Here is a 24,452-nt window from a genome sequence, read left to right as displayed (position 1 = left end):
GCTTTTAACTGAGCTGGGAAAATGAGGAAAGATGGAGATTGTGACCAATGATGGTTAGGAATGTTAGAGATACGGTGAGGAGAAAAGGGAAATGTTATAATTTAGTTCTTTTCTTCAATTATAGGTTGACAACAGAATATCCTGGACATTATGGGGAGGAAGTGGACATGGTTCTTTATTCCTATGGCTATTACATCAGAGGAGCAACTACCACTTTCTCTGGAGTTGACCGGTTAGTTTATGAATAATAATTCAATTTTGGGTAACCCAGTTAAAATATGAACTTCACAAAACACCTGACCAAGAATTGTACTGCACTTCTATATAATATCACTTGGTACATGAGCTAGCGGTGAATTTAGCTTCTACTTTGCAAATAAAAATGAACAAGACCACCTGCATTACATTTTACATAGTTACATAGTTACATAGTAGATGAGGTTAAAAAAAAGACACGTCCATCAAGTTCAGCCTATGCTAAATTTAGATGACAGATACTTTATCCTATATTTGTACTTAAAGTATGTAACACATATCCCCCCCCCCCCAATCACAGATAGGGACCATATGTGGAAATACACCTGTGTTACCGTGTATGGTGCGTTACCTGATAGGCTCACAGAAGGCCTGAACCTCCGCCGCTGGGAGCCTGGGGTTACCTGATTCTTTGGATACAGCACTTCCACCTGTAAGGGATCCCAACAGGGTGGGATGGTCCGCTTACAGGAACAATAATAATAGTAATGCACACACACAATATATGCTAGCAACCTTTACTATAAGCAATAACTCTGTACTCTGTACCACACAGTAATATACATAAGACCATGCATATAGCAGTTCACCCCACCGCATACCAACATGGGTGTCCCCAAATGTACCTGGGTGCTGGGCACCAATTCCCTGATGTCCCTTTCTCTTATGTCCAGGCCCACCCAAAGTGTTAGAGATAGCGCTATCCCTGTGATGTTAGTGCACTGCAATAGGTACCTGCCTGGGGCTCCTGCACCCGGGTACTGAAGAATAACAGAAGGGGATCCGTCTGATCAGACGTGGCGTCCGGTAACGTGTGGGGTGAATTCCGGCGTGGATAATATCAACATACCGTCTATACCGTGGGACTGGTCCGTTCCCAGTCCGCAGGCCGCAGTCACCACGTGGCGTGATCTTCCGCGAAGATCGTCTCTATTCAGAGGGAATCTGATCCCAGACACAATGATCAGGGCTGCGCAATAGATGAGCTGTTTCCTGATCTCATCAAATAGCTAAAGGGGCAGATTCCTTACTTAGGGCCTGTCACTGAAGCAACCACAAGCTCGGGGTAATTATAGTACTTATCTGGGGCCTCTGGGGGTAAGCTAGCCTAGTACAGGGGCTACTGCTCCCTGTACCTGCAACCTCCTCTAACCTGCTCCTGTCACCAACTGCCTGTTTTCTCCAGAGCGCAAAATGTATCAATATCAGAGAGCAGAAAGTTCTAACAACCCCATTAGCTGCTGTGACCACCTGGTATCCCAACTCCCTGAGGCTCATGGGACTTATAGTCCCACACAGAGCCTTCTCTGGTAATGGTTGTCGCTAGGGATGCTCCTACGCTAATGGCCGCCTCTCCTTCATGCACTGCGCATCTCCCGATTGCTTCTGCGCATGCGCACACATTTCCAAAATGGCAGTCCCCGCTAGCCGGGTGCACCGCAAGTTCCCGACAACCGGCTCGCCTACTAGCCACCCCTGCAGCACCTCCCGCACCCCGCAACCAAGGGGTCTTGGAGCCAACAGGGATACCGGGACTACAAGTATATTGATCCAGATGAAGGTGTGGTCTTACTAATGCTTTGTAAAGGGGCATAATTATGTTTACTTCCCTTCCATCCATTGCCCGTTTAATGCAAGATAAGATCTTGTTTGCCTTTGCAGCTACTGCATGACTTTGGGCACTATTGCTAAGCCTGTTGTCTACAAGCACTCCTAAATCCTTCTCCATCAAGGATTCCCCCAATTTATCCCCATTTCATTTGTAAGTCGCCTGTTTATTCTTGCTTCCCAAATGCATAACCTTACATTTATCTGTATTAAACCTCATCTGCCCTTTACCTGCCCATGTTTCCAGTCTCTCCAAGTCCTTCTGGAGAGAAATTACATCCTGCTCTGATTCTACTACCTTACACAATTTAGTATCATCAGCAAAGATGGAGACTTTGCTCTCGATGCCAACCTCAAGGTCATTAATAAACAAGTTAAAAAGCAGGTGTCCCAGTACCGATCCCTGAGGCACTCCACTCACGACTTTAGCCCAACCTGAAAAAGTGCCATTTATGACAACCCTCGGTTGTCTGTCCTTCAACCAGTTTTCAATCCAGGTGCATATATTTTTACTGAGTCCAATTTGCTTTATTTTGTACACAAACCTCTTGTGTGGAACTGTATCAAAAGCCTTCGCAAAATCTAAGTTGACCACATCAACTGAATTACCCTGATCTAAATTCCTACTTACCGCCTCAAAGAAACAAATAAAGGTTAGTTTGGCATGATCTATCCTTATAAATCCATGCTGACTATTACTAATAATTTTGTTTTCCATTAGGTATTCCTGAATATTATCCTGTATTAAACCTTCAATATCCATGTGTGCCGGTCTGAGTAGACTGTTAATCTTGAACGCAGTATTTTGGACAGTCACAGCGGGGCTTATACGCATTTACTATATTTACTACATTTATAGATAGATAATTATGATGTGGACCCTAAGGCAGCGGTACGCAAACATGGGGGTGGGTACACACGATTTTTTTGGGGGGGCGCGGGTGTTTGCAGAGGTCCCACGCTCTTCCCTGAGACATTTAAATTAAATGCCAGGGGACCGTGCGAGGCCTCTGCAACCTCTACTTACCAAGGTTCAGCCGGCTTCGGGATGCGTGCCCATGGCAACGCGGCATCATGTGACATCATGGTTGTCTTGGTAACGCGGCGTCAAATGATGTGACGTCACACGACCCCTGGCGGGAGGTAAGGGGGGGGGGCGCAGGAATGGAGGGAGCAAGGCAGGGGGGCGGAGCAAAATAAGTTTGCGCACCCCTGCCCTAATGGGTAGCAACTAGTCTTATGCAGTATACAGATACAGTAGTATTTAACAGACAATGCTGAGGTACTGCATATAGACTCTGCACACACACTCCTTGTGAGCACGGTAGGAGTATCAACAAAGTGGTTGGTTTTTTTCCTACCTCCATTTCTCTCTTTATTCACCTAATTTCACTTTATCTGCAAGAGTGTTAATTAATTATTCATTACGGCTCCACTAATAGTGCAAACTGGGGGGCGCGAGACTGCCGGCGGGGGGGCGCGGGGTTTAGAGAGTCCCCGCGCTCTTCCCAAAGGTACTTAAATTAAGTTCACTTACCTAGGCTCCGGCGGCTTCCTTCCTGCATCGCCATGGCAATGCGGCGTCAAAATGACGCTGCGAGGTCATGTGACGTCACATTGCTATGGCAACGTGACGTCATGACGCCGGAGCGCAGGTGAGTGGAGGTTAGGGGGGGCGCAGGAGTGAGGGGACCGCTGGTAGGGGGGGCGCAGGGAAAAAAGTTTGCGCCCCTCTGCACTAGATCAATCTCAGTTTTTACATCATTCTGACCTCGCACGATACCTTGCACTTAAGTTTAGGACTCTAATATTTTGAGTTACAACGATACACTGCTCGTTTAGTTTTTAATACCTTTAGTTATCCTCTCCGAATATGTTGTACCCTTATACCATTAAAAGTTATTTTTTTATATACTTGTGGAGGCTTAGAGTGCATCGCATAGGGAACCTTTCCTTTATTACAATTTACTGATCAAACAAATTACACAAAAACATGATACTTTTTCAACATTTATTTACCCTTAAATGATTCAACATTCAATATCCAGGTGTGAAAAAGTATGTGAACCTTTAGATTCAGTACCCATTGAGCAGCAATGACAACAACTAAGTATTTCCTGTAACTGCTGGTCAAACTCTCACATGGGTTTTGAGAAATTTTGGCCCTTTCCCCCTTACAGAACTTCTTGAACTCAGTGACACTTGAGGGCTTCCTTGCATGGGCTGCTTGCTTCTGACCCTGCCACAAAATTCCATAGTTTAGGTCCGGACTTTGACTACGCAATTCCAAAACGCGGAATTTCTTCTTCTGCAGGCTTTCTTTTGTAGATCTGCTTGTATGTTTATGATCATTGTATTGTTGCATGACTCAGTTTCACTTCAGCTTCAGCTCATGGACAGATAGCCTAACATTCTCCTCTATAATCTTCTGATACAATGCCGAATTCATGGTTGTGTCAATAATGGCAAGCTGCTGAGGTCCTGAGACAGCAAAACAGCCCCAAATCATCACTCTCTCACCACCATGCTTGATGGTTGGGATGAGGTTCTTCTGTTCTAATACAGTGTTTGGTTTTTGCCAATCATGTTTCTAATTGAGGCTGAAAAGTTCTACCTTTGAAACATCTATCCAGAGAAGGCTGTTCCAGAAGTCTTGTGGATCATCTACAGTATGTGTTCTTTGGCGAACTTCAGACGGGCAGCAAAGTTCTTTTTAGAAAGCAGTGTTTTCCTCCTGGCTATCCTTCAATGAACACCATTCTTGTTCAGTCTTTTTCTGATAGTTGAGTCATGAACACTCACAGCCAAGGCAAGAGTGGCCTGCAGATCCTTGGATGTTACTCTGAGGTTCTTTATGGCTTCCTGGATGATTTACAGGTTGGAGAGATTTACAGTTGGAGAGATTTTGGTAGAACAACCACTCCTGGGTAGAGTGACTGTGGTCTTTAACTTTCTCCATTTGTAGACTGTCTGACAGCAGATTCTTGGAGCACCAAATCCTTCTAAATTGCTTTATAACCCTTTCTAGACTGATGAGCATGAATAACTGCTTTTCTGAGGTCCTCAGAGATTTCTTCTGATAATGGTGACACGGGAGGCTAGGGCTATCACACCAGGAATCAATTCGCCAGACAGAAACGCAGAGTTTACAAAATTAATTTATTGGAAAAAGGAATATCCACAACTATACAGATACACAACACACATACTCAACTGGGGAAAACTGGGAATACACTGCAGAACTAGTTGCAGGGACCTCCTTGCAGAGATTTTCCCTGTCCTTCTTTCTTCACAGCGCTTACAGGGACTGGTTTTCAGCCTGGGACTGGCACTGAAGCTCTGAATCTGCAACTGGAACTCATAACGAGAGCTAGATATATTTTGAAGCCTTATACTGATTGGCTGACGAAGCCAGCCAATCAGGTAATACGACATCTGGTTGGCCGAGAGACCAACCAGAAAACGGTAAGGCTCAAACTAAAATAAACTTAGGCCAGAAACTAGTGCAACTGTAAATAAGAAAAACAGTGCACTAAATAAGGAGCTTAAGCTTAAAAAAAAGATCATGGGGGGATACCGAGCAGAGCACCCCGATTAGGGCCCACTGGGAAGTGAATGCAGCTTCTTGCCCAGTGGCCATAGCGTCGGTGTACTCTGCTCGGATACGGGAGCGCACCAGCACCCGGAATAAGGCCTGGCAGGTAAGGGACACCTCCCCAGCCAAACACTGCTTCCTGGACTTATAAATAGCCAGTTTGGCTAATGCCAGGAGCAGGTTGATGAGGAGGTCCCTGGCCCTAGTGTTCTAGAGCTAGCTAGGGGTCTCCCTCCCCACCTTTTTTATACGTTATGCTTCAACATTGAAACATTCAAGGCCAGGAGCTGTCAATATGCCCTAGTCCCTGATTGATGTGTTTAGCAGACACATTAAAAGAGCAACATAACAAGAGTTACTTGGAAAGGTCACAGACAACTTTGCAACATTCCTGCTGAACATAACATTAACCCCTGGTCCCTGAATTGCTGGAACCAGGCTACATAATACATAGGTATACATACACATAATACAACTGTATTATTAACAAGTAAGGGGAATGGCAGGCTTGACATTTTTGAAGTGAAACTTCCTTAGTGGCACCTCATTCGTGATGGGGCAAAAATGAATTGTGGAGACAGAAATGAAACGGATGTGACGTCAGTGCTGGCAGTTGAGGTCGGGCTGTGTTCTGGCACAGCCCGACCCCAACACTGACATCACACCCGCTCCACAAATCAGATGCGGCGGCGCCGCTCCTAATGGCCCCCGCTCCCCCCACATGGCTGATGACATATGCGGCGGCGGCGGCGATAGCCGCCGGCGCCGCTCCTAACGGCCGCCATTCCCCCCGCACATCCGCTGCCAAGCCGCGCATGCCCAGTAATCATGGGGACTGGAGGAAAGCCACGCATGCGCAGAAGCGGTTGGCAGCGGCGCCGTTCCCTGCCCGCTGCCACGGCTGTTGACATGTGTTGCCGTTCCCCGTCTGCTGCCCGGGACAGCAGAGACCGCCCGACCGGGACAGCCCCCCCACCCTTTCCTAACCCGAATGGGACCTCCCTCCCAGCCCACACATGGGCCCGCCTAACTTCCACTACCATGCCGCGCATGCGCAGAAGCGGCTGGCAGCGGCGCCATTCAGCCCTCCAGTGACTCGGGCGTTTGCGGGTCCCCAGGAAGCGGTGGTACAAAAACCCGGGCGCAACCCGTGCGGACCCCCCCCCGGACCCCCCACACACTGACTGACCCCCCCGCACACTGACAGACCCCCCCCGGACCCCCACACACACTGACTGACCACCCCAGACCCCCACACACACTGACTGAACCCCCCAGACCCCCACACACACTGACTGAACCCCCCAGACCCCCACACACACTGACTGAACCCCCAGACCCCCACACACACTGACTGACCACCCCAGACCACCACACACACTGACTGAACCCCCCAGACCCCCACACACACTGACTGAACCCCCCAGACCCCCACACACACTGACAGACCCCCACACACACTGCCTGACCCCCCCCAGACCCCCACACACACTGCCTGACCCCCCCCCAGACCCTCCCCACACACTGCCTGACCCCCCCAGACCCCCACACACACTGACTGACCCCCCCAGACCCCCACACACACTGACTGACCCCCCCAGACCCCCACACACACTGACTGACCCCCCCAGACCCCCACACACACTGACTGACCCCCCCAGACCCCCAAACACACTGACTGACCACCCCAGACCCCCACACACACTGACTGACCCCCCAGAGACCCACACACACTGACTGAACCCCCCAGACCCCCACACACACTGACTGACCCCCCCAGACCTCCACACACACTGACTGACCCCCCCAGACCCCCACACACACTGACTGACCCCCCCAGACCCCCACACACACTGACTGACCCCCCCAGACCCCCACACACACACTGACTGAACCCCCCAGACCCCCACACACACACTGACTGAACCCCCCAGACCCCCACACACACTGACTGAACCCCCCAGACCCCCACACACGCTGCCTGACCCCCCCAGACCCCCACACACACACTGCCTGACCCCCCCAGACCCCCACACACACTGACCCCCCCAGACCCCCACACACACTGACCCCCCCCCAGAGCCCCACACACACTGACTGACCCCCCCAGACCCCCACACACTGACCCCCCCCCAGACCCCCACACACACTGACTGACCCCCCCAGACCCCCACACACACTGACTGACCCCCCCAGACCCCCAAACACACTGACTGACCACCCCAGACCCCCACACACACTGACTGAACCCCCCAGACCCCCACACACACTGACTGAACCCCCCAGACCCCCACACACACTGACTGAACCCCCCAGACCCCCACACACACTGACTGAACCCCCCAGACCCCCACACACACTGACTGAACCCCCCAAACCCCCACACACACTGACTGAACCCCCCAGACCCCCACACACACTGCCTGACCCCCCCAGACCCCCACACACACTGCCTGACCCCCCCAGACCCCCACACACACTGACCCCCCCAGAGCCCCACACACACCCTGACTGACCCCCCCAGACCCCCACACACACTCACACTCACACGCACACTCAGTCACACGTACACTCAGTCACACTCACACGCACACTCAGTCACACGTACACTCAGTCACACGCACACTCAGTCACACGCACAGTCACACGCACACGGTCAGTCACACGCACACGCTCAGTCACACGCACACTCTCAGTCACACGCACACTCTCAGTCACACGCACACTCTCAGTCACACGCACACTCTCAGTCACACGCACACTCTCAGTCACACGCACACTCTCAGTCACACGCGGAATTCACACTTAGTGCAAATAGCTAATACAGGGGATGTGTGCCGAGCACGCGCATTCTAAGTCAAATTTATTTGCGTTTTGTCATTGAGATTGTATTTTGATTTTTAATTAAAACATCACCAACACAAATACAATTTCTGTGACAAAAGTCAAAAAAGTTTCACTTACTATGCGCGTGCACAGGACACACAGCTTTTTTTTTAAAGCAGTCACATTTAACCCTATTGTCACACATGGCATGACTTGTTTCCACACACCTGTATGGTGAAGACCAAACTCACAAAGTTTCTTATTATATAGTGTAGTGCCTCCCAAATGAACACTGGAAGATCTAACTAATTATCAAAACACCTGATTCTAATTATTCCTTTTAATTTAGCTGATAAACCAGGGATTTACTTACTTGTGCGCATACCCTGACTCTTAATTACTCATTGTTTGTTTAATTCATACATCATTTTGTTTCAAAAGACATGGAATTGGTTAATAAAAACCATATTGGATATTTAAGAAAAGACTGGTTTTGATTCAAGAAGGTTATCGTGGAAAAACTATGTAATTTCTGTAATTATCGTTGGGGTTCACAAACTTTTTATCGTCACTCTAGGTTGCTTTATTCCTCAATTTTCCAATGTTTCGGTCACATAACGAACCTTTATCAATGTTATACAAAATTGACATAAAGCAATAGTATTTATACATAGAAAACATCTGAAGATCCACCCCCAACACATGACATAATTTCTTTTACACTCACGTCAAAAAGACCCCTTAAACAAAGACTGCGTTTTATGATTTCAATCAGAAAATTAATGTTACACATAGAACAAATACATCCAAACAAAACATTGTTACATGTCGGGTTGAGACTCAGTGAAATAGAAACTGAATCACATCCACTTGATTCCAGTATTCTGGTGCTTCATTGGTGATGTCATGGAGAAAGCATATCCACATGACTCATTGATCCTCCCATTCCCTAATGTACTGAATCTATCGCAGAACAAGGGAAAATGGTGAGTATATAGGAGATAACAATCCTATACCACAAACAGAAAGTAGAGGATGAAGCGACTACAATAAAGCACTCACCCATGAGAAGTATTATTACCAACAAACCCATACAAAGAAAAAGAAAACAAAACACTGATAAATTGCCATCAATATACTGTAACAGCATAATAATACTGGGTGAGTCGGGGCACTATACACATTGTTTGTGTGTATGTATATATATATATATATATATATATATATATATATATATATATATATATATAAAGAAAAGGCGCTGATCCTAGTGTGATAACATATAAAAAGATTTAATACACCTTGGACATCCGTTTAAATTGCGCATTGTATGAGAACAATCTCATGCTCCAACATGCTCCACTGGGACGCGGCTCCGCTCCAACCACTCTGGCAAAACTTTCCCTCTGCGTGGTGCCACCTTGTAAAGTGTCCTCCGGCAACACACAGCTCTGATCTCAAGATCCTGTGTAGAGGGGTTTCCTGGTTCTCTCTGCGTGCAGCTGCAATTTACTCCAGCGTCTTTCAGCTTACAAACAACTCCTCACTGCAACTGCTCACAATGAACACATGACCCTACGTGTACGCGTTTCATCAGTCTAACGCTGATTTCATCAGGGGGTAGACTTGGACAGGAATTCTAAGGCAGCGGCCCCGCTGCCTGCACTGCACGTGCGTCTGCGAGGCAAGCGGCGCGTGCAGCCTAGTCCCCCGGTCTGCAGAGAGCTGCAGGGGGAAAGACAGGGGGGGCGTGATGGGGGAGTGACAGGGTGCGGCCGTGACATCACCCGGCAGGTTCGCGACTCCTGCTCCCAATTTTCTTGAGAGCAGGAGTTTCTCTCTGCGCAGCGCGGCGTATCCCTCACAGCATGCCCGGCCCCATTGTGGGGTGGCTCTTGTCCCTGCAGCGTCCGCCACAGCGGTCGATACAGTAGCCAGTGGGGACCTGGCCTAATGCTTAAATATCTCCTGAGTCCAATCACAGGAGACTTGATTTAATTAAAAAATTCTATACATATGATTCTAATCACCTTCACATTTAATAAGGATCTATATAGAGAATTTTTGCAGAAACCAATTAATTTACTTGAATATCAACAGTCATTTATATATGTGTATAGACTGAGGAATAATGCAAAATCTACTCATTGATATATATGTGAATAAAACATTTCCTCTTCAATAGGCTAGTTTTGGAAAAAGAATAGCAAAGATTGAATTATAATCTTAAATAATCAATACATTTTCTACTCACATTACATTGTAAGCATATTGTGAATGGACACATACATTCTTCATTCAAAATACTTAACAATAAATGCTTCGATTGACGCATACAATCTAATTTCAAATTTTTAGCAATATATGTAGATGTAATAACATTAATGGTCCTTTGCAGGATAATAATCAAAGAGGCTATAGTCTAATTACATTGTGCCAGATGTATTGCAATAGTGATATTTAACTTTAATATAACTATAAAATAGTGTTTAATTATTATTATATTTACTTTATATTAATCCTCAAAATACAGAATAACAGAAAGAGGAAAACGAATCTGGAAAGAAAGAGAACCTTTCCCGGGCCATCTTTACAAGAGAGCAAATGGCATTACAATCCAAACAACTTTGCATGTACAGCAATCATGTAAAAAAACATATTAAATTAATAATAATATTTATTAATATTTCTTGGATTCTTGACGATCCGAGATATCAATTAAACGTTAATAATATATAATTAACTGTGAAGTGTATACTTTCATAGTGGTGAAATTATAACATGAAATAATTACATTTGAAAATTATAATCAATGGTGAAAATTATAATCAATAGTGTTAAATTCTATATATTTAATATCAAATAATTTATTAGTAATAAACTATATTTTCTATGTGCTACTATGTGTATTATTTGTACCAAGGACCTATCACGGAAGACATTCAAAGGAAACATGGTAAACATGTTCAAACCAGACCTTTAAACCAATTCAATGAACAGGAGAAGGATAAACAACTATACCACGGTGCTAATATCTATAGATTCATTCAAACCTCTTAGAACTAAAGTATCAAATATGTATCTCTAAGATTTAGTCTTTTGTATGTCTCCACTAAGTAGAGAGGACCCAATGGCTTCAACACCCATAATGAAATTGGATCTTGATTATGTTTGTCCATAAAATGCCTTCACAGGCTAAGTGACTGTAAACGTGTATTATATTCCGGTGGTGTTCCAAAAAGCACGTGCTGAGAGTACGCGTTGTCCTCCCTACATATTGGATGCCACCAGGACAACCAATAATGTGGACGACAAATGTGAACAAACAGTTGATCCTACCTTGTACTGGGTGCACAGATCCATTTGAGTGGGAGTTAACTAGATCTGTTTTGTTTAGATGCTTGCATGTCAAACATCTTGTTCTACTACAACAGCGTTTCCCAAATGGTGGGTCGCGCGGTGTCTCCCCTCCCTCCCCCCCCCCCCCCCCCCCGCTCAAGTAAAAAAAAAATGGCGGTGATTCCCCCCGCGGTCCCGCGCGCTTGCGCAGGGCAAGCAGGGCCCGCTCCCTTCCACCCCCCGCTCCCTTCCTCCCCCTGCTCCCAACGTGGGACGGAGGAGGAAGTACCAGCTCCTCTGCGGCCCGCACGTTTCATGGGGCAGGGTGGAAGTACAATCTCCTACTGCGGCCCGCTTCCCCCCGTGGCCAGCTTCCTGAGCTCACCTCCCATGGCACCCCCTCCTGAGCCCCCAAGCCCACCTCCCGTCCCCCCAAGCCCACCTCCCATCCCGGGCAGCAGCGGATATCGGGGGCAGCAGGGGAAAGCGTCCGGTGGCAAGGTAAGTCACCCCGCCCAGTCACTGCCTCCCACCCAAGTGTCCCTGGGCCCCCAACCCCAAGTGTCCCTGGGCCCCCAACCCCAAGTGTTCCTGGGACCCCAAGTGTCCCTGGGCCCCCTCCCACCCACCAACGTGTCCCTGGGCCCCCTCCCAAAGTGATCCATGGGCCCTTCCCCAAAGTGTCCCTGGGCCCCCACCCAAAGTGTCCCTGGGCCCGCTCCCACCCATACCCAAGTGTCCCTGGGCCAAGTCCCACCCAAAGTGTGTCCCTGGGCCCCCTCCCACCCACCCAAGTGTCCCTGGGCCCCCACCCACCCACGTGTCCCTGGGCCCCCAACCCACCCAAGTGTCCTTGGGCCCCCTCCCACCCACCCAAGTGTCCTTGGGCAAAAGTGTCCCTGGGCCCCCTCCCACCCACCCAAGTGTCCCTGGGCCCCCTCCCTCCCACCCACCCAAGTGTCCCTGGGCCCCCTCCCTAAACCCAAGTGTCCCTGGGCCCCCAATGTGTCCCTGGGCCCCCTCCCTCCCACCCACCCAAGTGTCCCTGGGCCCCCTCCCACCCACCCAAGTGTCCCTGGGCCCCCTCCCACCCACCCAAGTGTCCCTGGGCCCCCAAGTGTCCCTGGGCTAACCCAAGTGTCCCTGGGCCCCCTCCCACCCACCCAAGTGTCCCTGGGCCCCCTACCCAAGTGTCCCTGCCCCCCCTCCAGTCACTCACATCCGTCATTGCCTGTAATTCACTGTTTGTGTCTGTGTGCGTATAGGGGAGAGCGAGTGTGTGTGTATCAGTGTCTGTGTGTGTGTGTCTGTGTGTGAATCAGTGTCTGTATGTATCAGTATCAGTGTAAGTGTGAGTGTATCAGTGTATGTGTGTGTGTGTCAGTGTTTGTGTGTGTGTGTAGCAGTGTCTCTGTGTGTGTAGCAGTGTCTCTGTGTGTGTATCAGTGTGTGTGTGTAGCAGTGTCTGTGTGGCTGCGTGTGTGTCAGTGGCTGTGTGTGTGTGTCAGTGGCTGCGTGTGTGTGTATCAGTGGCTCTGTGTGTATCAGTGTGTGTGTCAGTGGCTGCGTGTGTCAGTGACTGTGTGTGTGTATCAGTGGCTGTGTGTGTGTGTGTATCAGTGGCTGTGTATGTGTGTGTATCAGTGGCTGTGTGTGTGTGTATCAGCGGCTGTGTGTGTGTCTGTGTGTGTATCAGTGGCTGTGTGTGTGTGTGTGTGTGTGTGTGTGTGTATATCAGTGGCTGTGTGTGTGTCTGTGCAGGCCCTATAGGCGATAACATTTTTAGTGGGTCACGAAAAAGAAGTTAAAAAATAACCGGGTCACGGAAAAAAAAGTTTGGGAAACCCTGTACTACAAGAAAAATTCCCATTTATCGGTTTCCCCTTTGTAATATTATTATCTACATTTTTTAATTTACTTAGTGCTACCAATGTTTTTATATTACGAGCTTTCTGAAACACCAAGGGTATTCGTAAAGGCAATTTGAGACCAATAACTGGATCACTTAATATGATAGACCAATGTTTATTTAAAATGGATCTGATCTTCCAAGCTGTGTTATTAAATTGTGTAACAAAGGCTGGTATTTTCATATTGGTTTTTTTCCCCATCTGCTTATTTTCCTTTACCACAAAAGTATCCTGTTTCCTTTTTCTAAGAGACTATTTAGATTCATTTGAACTACCTGTTTAAATGTTTCTAAAATTAATTTTTTGTCATAGCCCTTGCTGACAAATTTGTCCAACAAAAGTTGACCCTGGGACATGAAGTCCTCGTCCAGGGAACAATTTCTTCTAACTCTGAAGAATTGGCCCCTGGGGATGTTTTCCAGGCTTTTCTTGTAGTGATTGCTGCTATTATGTAAGTAGCTATTTGTTGCAACCTGTTTGAAATGTGTTTTTGTAATGATTTGATTATTATCATCTATTCTGAGTTCGAGATGTAGGAATACTGCCCTTTCTTTATTGGATTCATATATGAACCGTAAAGCCATATCGTTTCTATCAAATGATGTCAAAATCATCATTAAATCCTCCAATTCTCCATCCCAAATAAACAAAAGGTTGTCTATGAAGCGGCCATAGAACACCAGACCCGCCCCCAGCCACGCATCACCCCAAACATGCAGATCCTCCCACAATCCCATGTAGAGGTTAGCATAGCTGGGGCGAATCTGGTGCCCACAGCCGTCCCACAGACCTGCAAATAATATTGATCCTCAAATAAAAAATAATTGTGTTCCAAAATAAAACCTATTGCCTTCAAAATAAATTCCTTGTGTATGTTGCAAAAAATTGAATCTAAATTAAAAAAATATTCCACCGCCTTCAAGCCCTTTTGATGATCAATACAAATGTATAAAGAGGTCACATCACACGTGGTCCATATGTATGTTGACTTCCATGGAAACCCAGAGATGGATTCGATAACGTGCAACGTGTCCCTTAATTATGATTTTAACTTGACCACAAATGGTTGTAGAAAATAATCTACATATTAGGACACGCTGGACATTATCGACTCCAACCCCTGAGACTATTGGTCTTCCTGGTGGCTGTTCAAGACTTTTGTATTTTTACTTACCTGTGTGAGTGAGATTCCTTCCCCCTACCTCATCTTTCCCATCAATAAATGTAATTTTTTTACGCTATGGGGCGTGCGCTCTCTCTTCTCTTTTTTCCACACGCACACTATATATATATATATATATATATATATATATATATATATATATATATATATATATTATGTAATGTACATTCTGTGAGTACACTTACCCATTGTTTTTTTCGATATGATACATTTTTATACTGGTCTGCACAGTTATATGTCTCTTTATATCTTGAGATAACATTCTGGCAAACCACACACCTGGTACAAGAAGATTCCACACCACACATTTGGGACTATCTGCCTTTTATAATATGACGCAGTGTAAGTAGAACATCTGAAAGAGCCAAGATCCCCTTCAGACGTATCACACATTTTTTGCACAATATACCTTTTTTTATGGGGGGTGATCTGTGTAAATGCTCCCTCTGTGGACCGTGGAGAGTGTGTACATCAAAGGGGATTTTCAGAAACAAATTTCCATCAGAGGTTTTGAGATTTCACAGATCACCAAGATATCAGATAAAACCTTTTACATTGATCACAAATTGATAGTCTCACGATATCATCTTTATCACATATCACTTTATAATAATTTACAATAATGTATAAATTTTTGTCACTCACACATGCACTTTTAGTGTGGAAGCGCCTTTTTTCAAATCTCCCTTTTGGTTATCTTAGTAGGAAATAAGTCACTCCCACTGCATGGTGACCAGTGACAACACCTTCAGACTGAAGATTCTAGAAATTAGGTTCCTGGGAGGGACAGTTGGAGGAGCCTCACAGTTGGTAATGTAAATATGTTCCCATGTATATTGATAAAGTCCTGTCCCTGTTTGTTGTTTAGTGCTTAAGACAGCAGTGCGCAAAGTGGGGGGCGTGTCCCCTTGGGGGGGACACAAGATTATTCGGTGGGGGGCACATGCGGCGTGCCGGCAGACGCTGTGCGTGGACAGGCGGTCGACCAAGCTCTGTGCTGTTTCTCTGCTCTCTGCTTGTTGCGGGGGCGGGGCCTTGCTGCTTCTCTGCTCTCTGCAGGGGCAGGCCTTGCTACTTCTCTGCTCTCTGCTTGTTGCAGGGCCTTGCTGTGGGGGCGGGGCCTTGCTGCTTCTCTGCTCTCTGCTTGCTGTGGTTGCGGGTCTTGCTACTTCTCTGATCTCTGCTTGTTGCGGGGCCTTGCAGTGGGGGCGGGGCCTAGCTGCTTCTCTGCTCTCTGCTTGCTGTGGGGGCGGGGCCTTGCTGCTTCTCTGCTTGCTGCAGGGGTGGGGCCTTGCTGTGGGGGCGGGGCCTTGCTGCTTCTCTGCTCTCTGCTTGCTGCAGGCCTTCACTGCACACAAACAGCCCGTCCTCCTCCTGTCTGTTTCCCCATACACGGGGGACCGGAGCATGCTGAGTACTACACCCCCAGGTGAAAGTGTGTGACTGTTATGATTGTGTGTGTGTCTGTGTGTGTTGTGATTGAGTATGTGTGCTGTGTCTGTGTTGTGATTGTGTATGTGGGTGGGTGTTGTGATTGAGTGTGTATTGTGTCTGTGTTGGTTGTGATTGAGTATGTGTGCTGTGTCTGTGTTGTGATTGTGGGTGTTGTGATTGAATGCAGCTGTGCGCAAACTGGTGGGTGCGCCCCAGGGGGGGGGGGCGCAGGCAGTGTGCGGCGAAACCTGGTGTGCGCGGGCCAGCAGACACTGTGCACGGGAGGGCAAAAAAGCTGTGCACGGGCAGCCGAAGAAGCTGTGCGCGGATGGTCAGCTGAACAGGATAGTGCAGGTGGCGGCAAAGTGATGTTGTGTGTGCACGCACGGAGGCTTCAGAGGTACGGGTGAGGAGCACGCTCCAGCGCTGTTATGTCACACGTCCCTCCTTTCGGTGTCTGCCCTGCAATAGCGCTGTGTTCCTGCTCTCCTCTGCTGGCAACCTGCTTCGCTGCGATCCTCTGCAATTGAAAGGGTAGGCTGCCACTATATCAATCATAATATGAATGTACAATTATAACTCAAAAAAAAGGTGAAAACACAACATTGAAAACGGAAAAAAATAAATACATAATATAGGTAGGAGTTTGGATGACACTGGGGACAGCAAGCCAAAGAGCAGGGAGAATAAAAAGGCAAATGGGAGAAGGAAAAAAGGGAGGGGAAGAAAAAAGGGAGGGGAAGAAAAAAGGGAGGGGAAGAAAAAATTCCCCCCACCCCCTCCCCCCCCCAAAAAAAAGTATTGCCTTTGTGCACATACGCTCTCCCAAGCTTGGCACTTGGGGAGACAAACAAAATTGACTTAGAAGCTCGCTCGGTAGCAGTCAATGCACACACACACATCAGCCACGCACACAGCCCCCTCCCCCCACGGCTCCGATCCATGCCCCCCCACCGATTGCGCTTGCAAAATTATGCAGGACACCCAGTGCTCATGCTTGGAGAGTTGGTGATGTGACCACTCTCAGCGGCAGTGTGGACGCAGCCTAATTTTGCAAGCGCGAGCTGTTGAAATATGTAAGTATTTAGACATATTTGTATTTGCATTGTATACCGTTTAATAAAAGTTTTTTTTTTACATGTGATTTTGATGACATCAGGCAGGGGGGGGGGCGAGAAATTTCATGGATGAAAAGGGGGGCTCGGCATAAAAAGTTTGCTCAACCATGGCTTAAGAGATGCACAAAGTACCTTGCACCGGGATAGTGATCCCATAGTTCAAGATAGTAAGTGTAACCTAAGATGGAGCCCAATTGATATAAAGAATTATTGACGCTACGCAGAAGATGGCCACTTAAGATTACATTAACAGCAACAAGCCTAAGCAACTCCCTAGCATGAGAGTAAGGATTATTGGGGGATGAATTAAATAGTACAAACAATTTTGTTGACCAGTTAAACTGTATATAGTAACGACTGTCTTGATGCATTGTAACGCTTGCGCGAGCCCACAAACAAGACCTGACCCCGGCACTGAGGTGGGAAGGACAGTGCCACACACCCACAGTAGCGGGGGCGAGTCAAGGTGGTTTGCAGCGTTGCTGGGTCTGGGTATGTAGAAAGGGTTAATCCAATACTTGCCGGGGTCCGTGGGCTGGAGAGGTACACGTAGTTGGAGTCCGTAAACCTGTGGTCTGGGGTTGGAGAGGTACTCGTAGTCGTTATCCGTATGCCAGGGGTTGAAAAGCCAGAGAGAATCCAAATGTAAAGCCAGGTCAGTACACGAGAGGTTAACTGCAGAGAACAAGACAAGACTGAGCTGGACAAGACCGAGCAGGACAAGACCGAGCAGGACAAGACCGAGCTGGACAAGACCGAGCTGGACAAGACCGAGCTGGACAAGACCGAGCTGGACAAGACCGAGCTGGACAAGACCGAGCTGGACAAGACCGAGCTGGACAAGACAGGCACACGCAAAAGCTACACAAGGTTATGTTCAGCAAAGTATGACAGGAAGAGGCAGTCCTTTATAGCAGACAGGAACCAGTAGGAGAGGGGGCGGAGCGGAGGCGGGGCCTCCACAGATGCTAAGGATAGGTTGCAGGAGGCAAAGGCTCATAGCTAAACTTGCCACGCAGCTTGGGCTCATTGCGCGCCGTCATGCGCGTGCACCGCGCACAGCGGAGGTGCGGCGCGTCTGTGGAGGCGGAGCTATGTTCGGTGGCCGTGCGTAGAAGGAGTGGGTGCGCGCACGCTCTGTAACAGGAGCGGTGGTGCGCGCATCAGCAGGGGGCGGATCTTCGGCAGCTGCCGCTGCAGTACTATAGGTAAGCGAGGAGGGAGCGCGCCGCAAGGACGCGTTCCCCGATTCCTCACATGCATACAGCATTTTCAACGGCTGTTAGTAAAGCTCTTGTTTGTACTATAAAAGTTCCTGGTGCCCTTCATTATTACATCAGCATATCTACGCGCAGATCGAGAATCCTGACAAGGTATGAGAGACTGAGCAAAGCCATGTGCATGGTCAAGTGATGTAAACTCCCTGGGACCCGGGCAAGGAGGGTTACATGATTATCAGGATTTAATCACTGTTCCCTGTGTGGTGTGCAGACAAGGACATGGTGGGAAAGGATCCCAATGGCATATTTCTCAATTATTTAATGGTTGCTTGTTCGTTTTTTTTTTTTTTGTCAATTTCATCAATGATATATAGGAAAACAGTGGCTTTGCAATAAAACATTTTAATCACCCTATGGAAATCTCTTTTTTTCCCCCCCACTTGTTTTTTAAGTGAATAGGTCATATGGTGTCTTTCAGTGCCAGAAATGTGTAAGCGAATAGCACTGCTTAGTGAAAATAGCCCTACATCCAGTGATTGAAGTGTGATGGCACTAGAGGGTTCAGAGCACCAGCACTTTTTATTTGGAAACACAGATTACACTACTTCTTTATTTCTACTTAGACAAAAAAATTATGTATTTTTTAGGAATCTTATGTCCTTTTCTGATTTCTAAGTGTAACCAGTCTTTATCCTGCCCCTAGACTGATACCTGTTGCTGCGGTGGGGGCTTGAGTCCTCTATTTAAGGGTGGTTGTATGCCACACGTGGCATTAGGTCAGACACAAGGAGACAAACTACAATGATGTTTGTAATATAACCATTTTTATATAGCAAGTATGGATTAATCTTAGGTACCATATGACCCTTAGCAAAGGATCACTACATTCATATTATAACACATCCACATAACATTCCCCATAAACGCTGCGGCAAGCTGGAAATTGTGTTTTCCTATTGCAGCCAAAGGGCAGTGTAGGTTTGTCAGCTGCCTGCAGTTACAAAGCGGGTACATAAGCATATATATTAAATACATCTTTCTAAAATCTGTCCACAATAGCTTTACCGGAGTGTTGAAAGTATTTTAAAATCTACTGGTCATACAGAGTACCACTACTTTTTTAAGACACTTTGAACACTGCCTACAGTACATCTTTATCTATCTTAGACAGAAATAATTTTCTGCTCCATCTCATCTCAGTATGGCAATCCTTATCTACCGTCTTGCACTTGCTATGGAGGATAGAGAATACCCAGATTTTTTAAACCTTGTCTGCTAAGTGTTACTTCAAATGATTAAAAACAGTAAAAACAATGTATGACCACCTCAATCTCTTCATACAAATCAAAAGTTAAATACACTTCCTCACCTTCTTATACAACAAAACAAATATTTTTGTATGTACTGTATTAAAAAATATTATCTACGCAGTACCAGTCCAAAAAGATTTCTGTAATAGACATCCCCGAAGCAATTAAGTGGTTAGGTAACATTGTATCTCACCTCAGACGCTCCTAGAAACAACACCTAAGTCGCATCAAATCAGGTCCCTAGGAGTCTCCCCAATATGCTTCATCTTAACTGCTCCTGTCCACTAAGCCAGAGTGGACAGGGTGAATATCATCAGGAAAAGACAGACAACTTCGAAGATCTGGATATCATCATCACCTTCCCCTTGCACCTCTGCTCTGAGGGTCTGTTTACTACTCAACTGTGTTCACTTCACCTCAGACGCTCTTAGGCTGAGTCCCCTGCTGGCGCTGAGTGCGCTCCAAGCATGAGTGCCGGGTGTCCTGTCATTTACGCGCAGGGGGGTGGGGGGGGGGGGCATTGAGCGCGCTGGAAAGTTAGATTTTTTTGTTTACATAAGAGCCCAGTGCCGGTGAAACAACACTGAGTCGCAGCAAAGGCGGTAATGAAAGGGTGTCAGCCATTTGCAGCCGTTTGCTGATTTTATAGCTGCTCTCTTATTGGTCTTCGGTCAAAAAGTTCAGATGTATATTGACACAAATGTCAAGTTGCTTCAAAGTTCAGTGGTAATCACAATTTCGCAACAACAACAAAACAAACAAAAAAAATCAAGGAAACATGATCAGAAGCTGTCATCTCAGTATATCAGATGTATTAAAAAAAAAGGATATTCTTAGAAAAATGTTTCAGGCAGGCACACCATTTGCATATCCTTTCCCTTATACTAAGCTACCTGGAGATCGTCTGTTATGTTTAAAAAAAAAAAACATACAATATTATCAATGTACAAATATTGATGCCAGTAAATTTTAATATTTGTTAGCACATTTCCAGTAGTATGTTCTAATTGATGTTTTCAACTCATTTTCGGCATGCATGCAAATAAAAACCTGGAGTTTCTGAACTTACAGTTCACATGGGATAGCTTTTTATATGCATAAAGCAATTTTAATTATATTTTGTTTTACTCTTCTTAGACATTTACTTCCAAAAGTCTCAGATATATTTCCTGTTTTAATTTTTTTTTTCATTAAAGGGATCGTCAGTGGAAGTATATCATGTGCAGAATGACAGACTTCAACTGTGAATTCGAAAACTTCTAGATATCCACCTACATCAAACAACCATCAGAGGTTGAACTCCAAAGAACCCTTCATTCTATTTACACTTCTCAATAGCTTTATTCAATGTATTTTAACCATCCTTTACTTGTTGTCATTATGCTATATTCCATTTATCATTGATTAAATTACAGCAATATTAAAATCGTTGTATTTTAAATTAATAGATCATTGGTCTTATATATATCTAGTAAATCACATTTAAAGTATATGGGAAAAAAGTTTTTTTTTATTTAGATTTTGTACATTGTTATTTGTTAAGTATACATCTTTATACATTGCTCAGTGTTATTTTACTTTTAGAAATAAAATTTACATAAAATACTCCAGAAAAAAATAAAAAAGCTGAATGATTGCCTCCTCTAACGTTATGGACAAGAGTCCTTTCTCAAGGGTCATCTAGAGTTCTAAGTGCCTGCTTAGACCTTTAAAAACACTTCTTTGTGTGAAGTCCACATTTGATCTCTAGGGTGGCAGCCATTACAGTGTATGTTTAATGCATTACAAAATATTTTTACATTGTGAGATACATGTCAGTTACATAACCGTGCAATGGGGCATTAACTGGACCCAGTCTTCACCAACTAAGGTATTTAGGCCCATATTTACAAATTGATGCTTTGACATAAGACACCTTCTGACACTGGAAGACACCTGAGAGCCCAATCACTTAAATAGGCTGTAATCTGCCTTCCAGTGCCAGAAGGTGTCTTGTGATGTAGCACTGTTTAATAAATGTGGCCCTTAATGATAGAAGATACCTAGGAATTTAGGTGATCCTTTCAGGTAAGATTTTTGTCTGAAATGTTGGGGTAGTGTCTACTGTGGAATTCATAATAAACTTTTAATAAAACTTTGTTTTGTTTGTTTTTTTGACAACAGCATTTTTTCTCCCCACGAGTTCTCTATTTATGGAGGAGGAATTATCAGTTATTTATCACAAATGGAATTGTAACATTCAGAAATTAATTATTGAACAACTCATATTAAAGAATTTTTTTGATATTTTATATAGTCAGTAAAAATACACTCTTACAGTTAGTCTTCTCATTTGCTACTCGATTTATCAGAAACTACCTGTAAATATCTGACCTTTGAACTTAACGCCTTTGTCCCATATTTACTAAGCAATGCTATTCCATAAGGCATCTTTTGGTGCTGGAAGACACTTGTATAAGCGGCACTATAAAATAGCACCACTTAGCAAATATGACCTGTATAATTATATAATTACACACTCCAATATGTAGTTAATGTGCAAATGTATCTCTCATCAATTCTTTCCGCCTCTCTTTCCTCCAGCATTCTTGCTTTCTCCTCACATGTGAATTGACACTCTTTTTTCCTGCTTTCTGTCTAAACTTTATAATTATCGGACTCTCCATATCTGCCACCAGGCTACGTGCATTATGATGTCACTGATGAGCTATAGCTCACTGCAGGGAAGACAAAATAATGTTATATTAAATACAGGGCCGCCAACAGGGGTGGACAGAGGGTACTGGCATCCTGGGCCCTGTGAGTAAGGGGGGCCTGGCCGTCCGGGCCCCCTGTGCGGCCATGACCGTTAATTTTTTTATTTAAATGGCGACGATTCTCCCGCGCGCATGCGCAGGGCAAGCAGGGTATCCGGCTTGCTGCCTGTGGGCCCACCTGCTGCGTGTGGGCCTGCCTGCTGCCTGTGGGCTCGCCCTTCGCTCCCACCCCTCCGCTCCCCACGTGGGATGGAGGGGAAGTGCCAATTGAGATTACCCTGCGCGCGCCAACCCAACTTCCACCGCATCTCCTGTCCCGGGCAACAGCCGCAGAATTAGCCCGCCAGTCTTGCCCGCACCCCCCCCCCCATCCCAGCCGCCCACCTCTCTCACGCCCCCTGAGCCCACCTCCCGCGCCCCGCTCCCGCCCTGGGCAGCTGCCGCGGGGATATCGCAGGCAGGGGGGCAAAGCAACTGGTGGGCAAGGAAGAAGGAAGCAGAACCCACCCGGTCAAGGTAAGTCACCCACCCAGTCACTGTCACCCAGTCACTGTCACCCACCCAGTCACTCAAAAGTCACCCACCCAGTCACTCAACCCACCCAGTCACTGTCACTCACCCAGTCACTCAACCCACCCAGTCACTGTCACCCACCCACCCAGTCACTGTCACCTACCCACTGTCACCCACCCACCCAGTCACACTCACCTACCCAGTCACTCAACCCACGAGTCACTGTCACCCAGTCACCCACCCAGTCACTGTCACCCACCGACCCAGTCACTCTCACCCACCCACTATGTCACTGTCATCCACACAGTCACTGTCACCCACCCATTGTCACCCACCAATTCACTCTCACCCAGTCACTGTCACCCACCCAGTCACTGTCACCCACCCAGTCAGTCACTGTCACCCACCCACCAAATCACTGTCACCCACCCAGTCACTCTCACCCAGTCACTGTCATCCACCCACCCACCCTGTCACTGTCACCCACCCAGTCACTGTCACCCACCCAGTCAGTCACTGTCACCCACCCACTGTCACCCATCCACCCAGTCAAACTCACCCACCCAGTCACTGTCACCCAGTCACTGTCACCCACTGACCGACCCAGTCACTCTCACCCACCCAGTCACTGTCACCCACCCAGTCACTGTCACCCAGTCACTGTCACCCACCCAGTCATTCAGTCACTGTCACCTAGTCACTGTCACCCACCCAGTCACTGTCACCCACCCAGTCACTGTCACCCAGTCACGGTCACCCACCCATTCACTCTCACCCAGTCACTCTCACCCACCCACCTGGTCACTCTCACCCACCCAGTCAGTCACTGTCACCCACCCAGTCACTGTCACGCACCCAGTCACTGTCACCCACCCAGTCCGTCACTGTCACCCACCCACCCAGTCAGTCACTGTCACCCAGTCAGTCACGGTCACCAACCCAATCACCCAGTCACTAACCCACCCACCCAGTCACTAACATTCACCCAGTCACTAACCCACCCAGTCACCAAAATATTCACCCAGTCACTACCCTACTTTCATTTGTCCTGGGTCCCATGATTTCTGCTGGCGGCCCTGATTTCGATGTGTATTAACTTATGTGGAATTATTTACATCCTTCTGTACCTTTGGACATGCAGGGAATTTTTGCTTGCTATCTCAAAATAAATGCAAAATAAAAGTTTATGGACAAGGAAAGTAGGAAATGCACAGTAAAACTCCCCCCCCCCCAAAAAGTAGGCAGCTCATAATCATTTCATTTATCTTGTCCTTCTGTTAGACATGTTTTGTACTGTGCTAAAATGTTGCTTTGGTCCAAATTAAAAACGGAAAGGAATGTAAAAGTTAGGGGCCGATTACTTTATATTACTAAAATATATAATA

The 24,452-nt window shown here is 46.6% G+C and overlaps 1 protein-coding gene across 1 annotated transcript in view; it reads left to right on the top strand.

The window, feature by feature from the left end:
* Nucleotides 1–21,936, top strand: part of DPT (dermatopontin) — a 67,736-nt gene extending 45,800 nt beyond the window's left edge. The window contains exons 3-4 of the mRNA XM_075589413.1: nucleotides 125–232; nucleotides 20,995–21,936. Of these exons, the coding sequence (XP_075445528.1) occupies nucleotides 125–232; nucleotides 20,995–21,061 (175 nt within the window). The 3' untranslated portion in view covers nucleotides 21,062–21,936. The remainder of the gene's footprint in view (nucleotides 1–124; nucleotides 233–20,994) is intronic.
* The last annotated feature ends 2,516 nt before the right edge of the window (nucleotides 21,937–24,452 follow it).

The sequence above is a fragment of the Ascaphus truei genome, chromosome 3 (genome assembly GCF_040206685.1).
Source record: "Ascaphus truei isolate aAscTru1 chromosome 3, aAscTru1.hap1, whole genome shotgun sequence".
Classification (NCBI taxonomy): Eukaryota; Metazoa; Chordata; class Amphibia; order Anura; family Ascaphidae; genus Ascaphus; species Ascaphus truei.
This window is presented reverse-complemented; position numbering and strand designations above follow the sequence as displayed.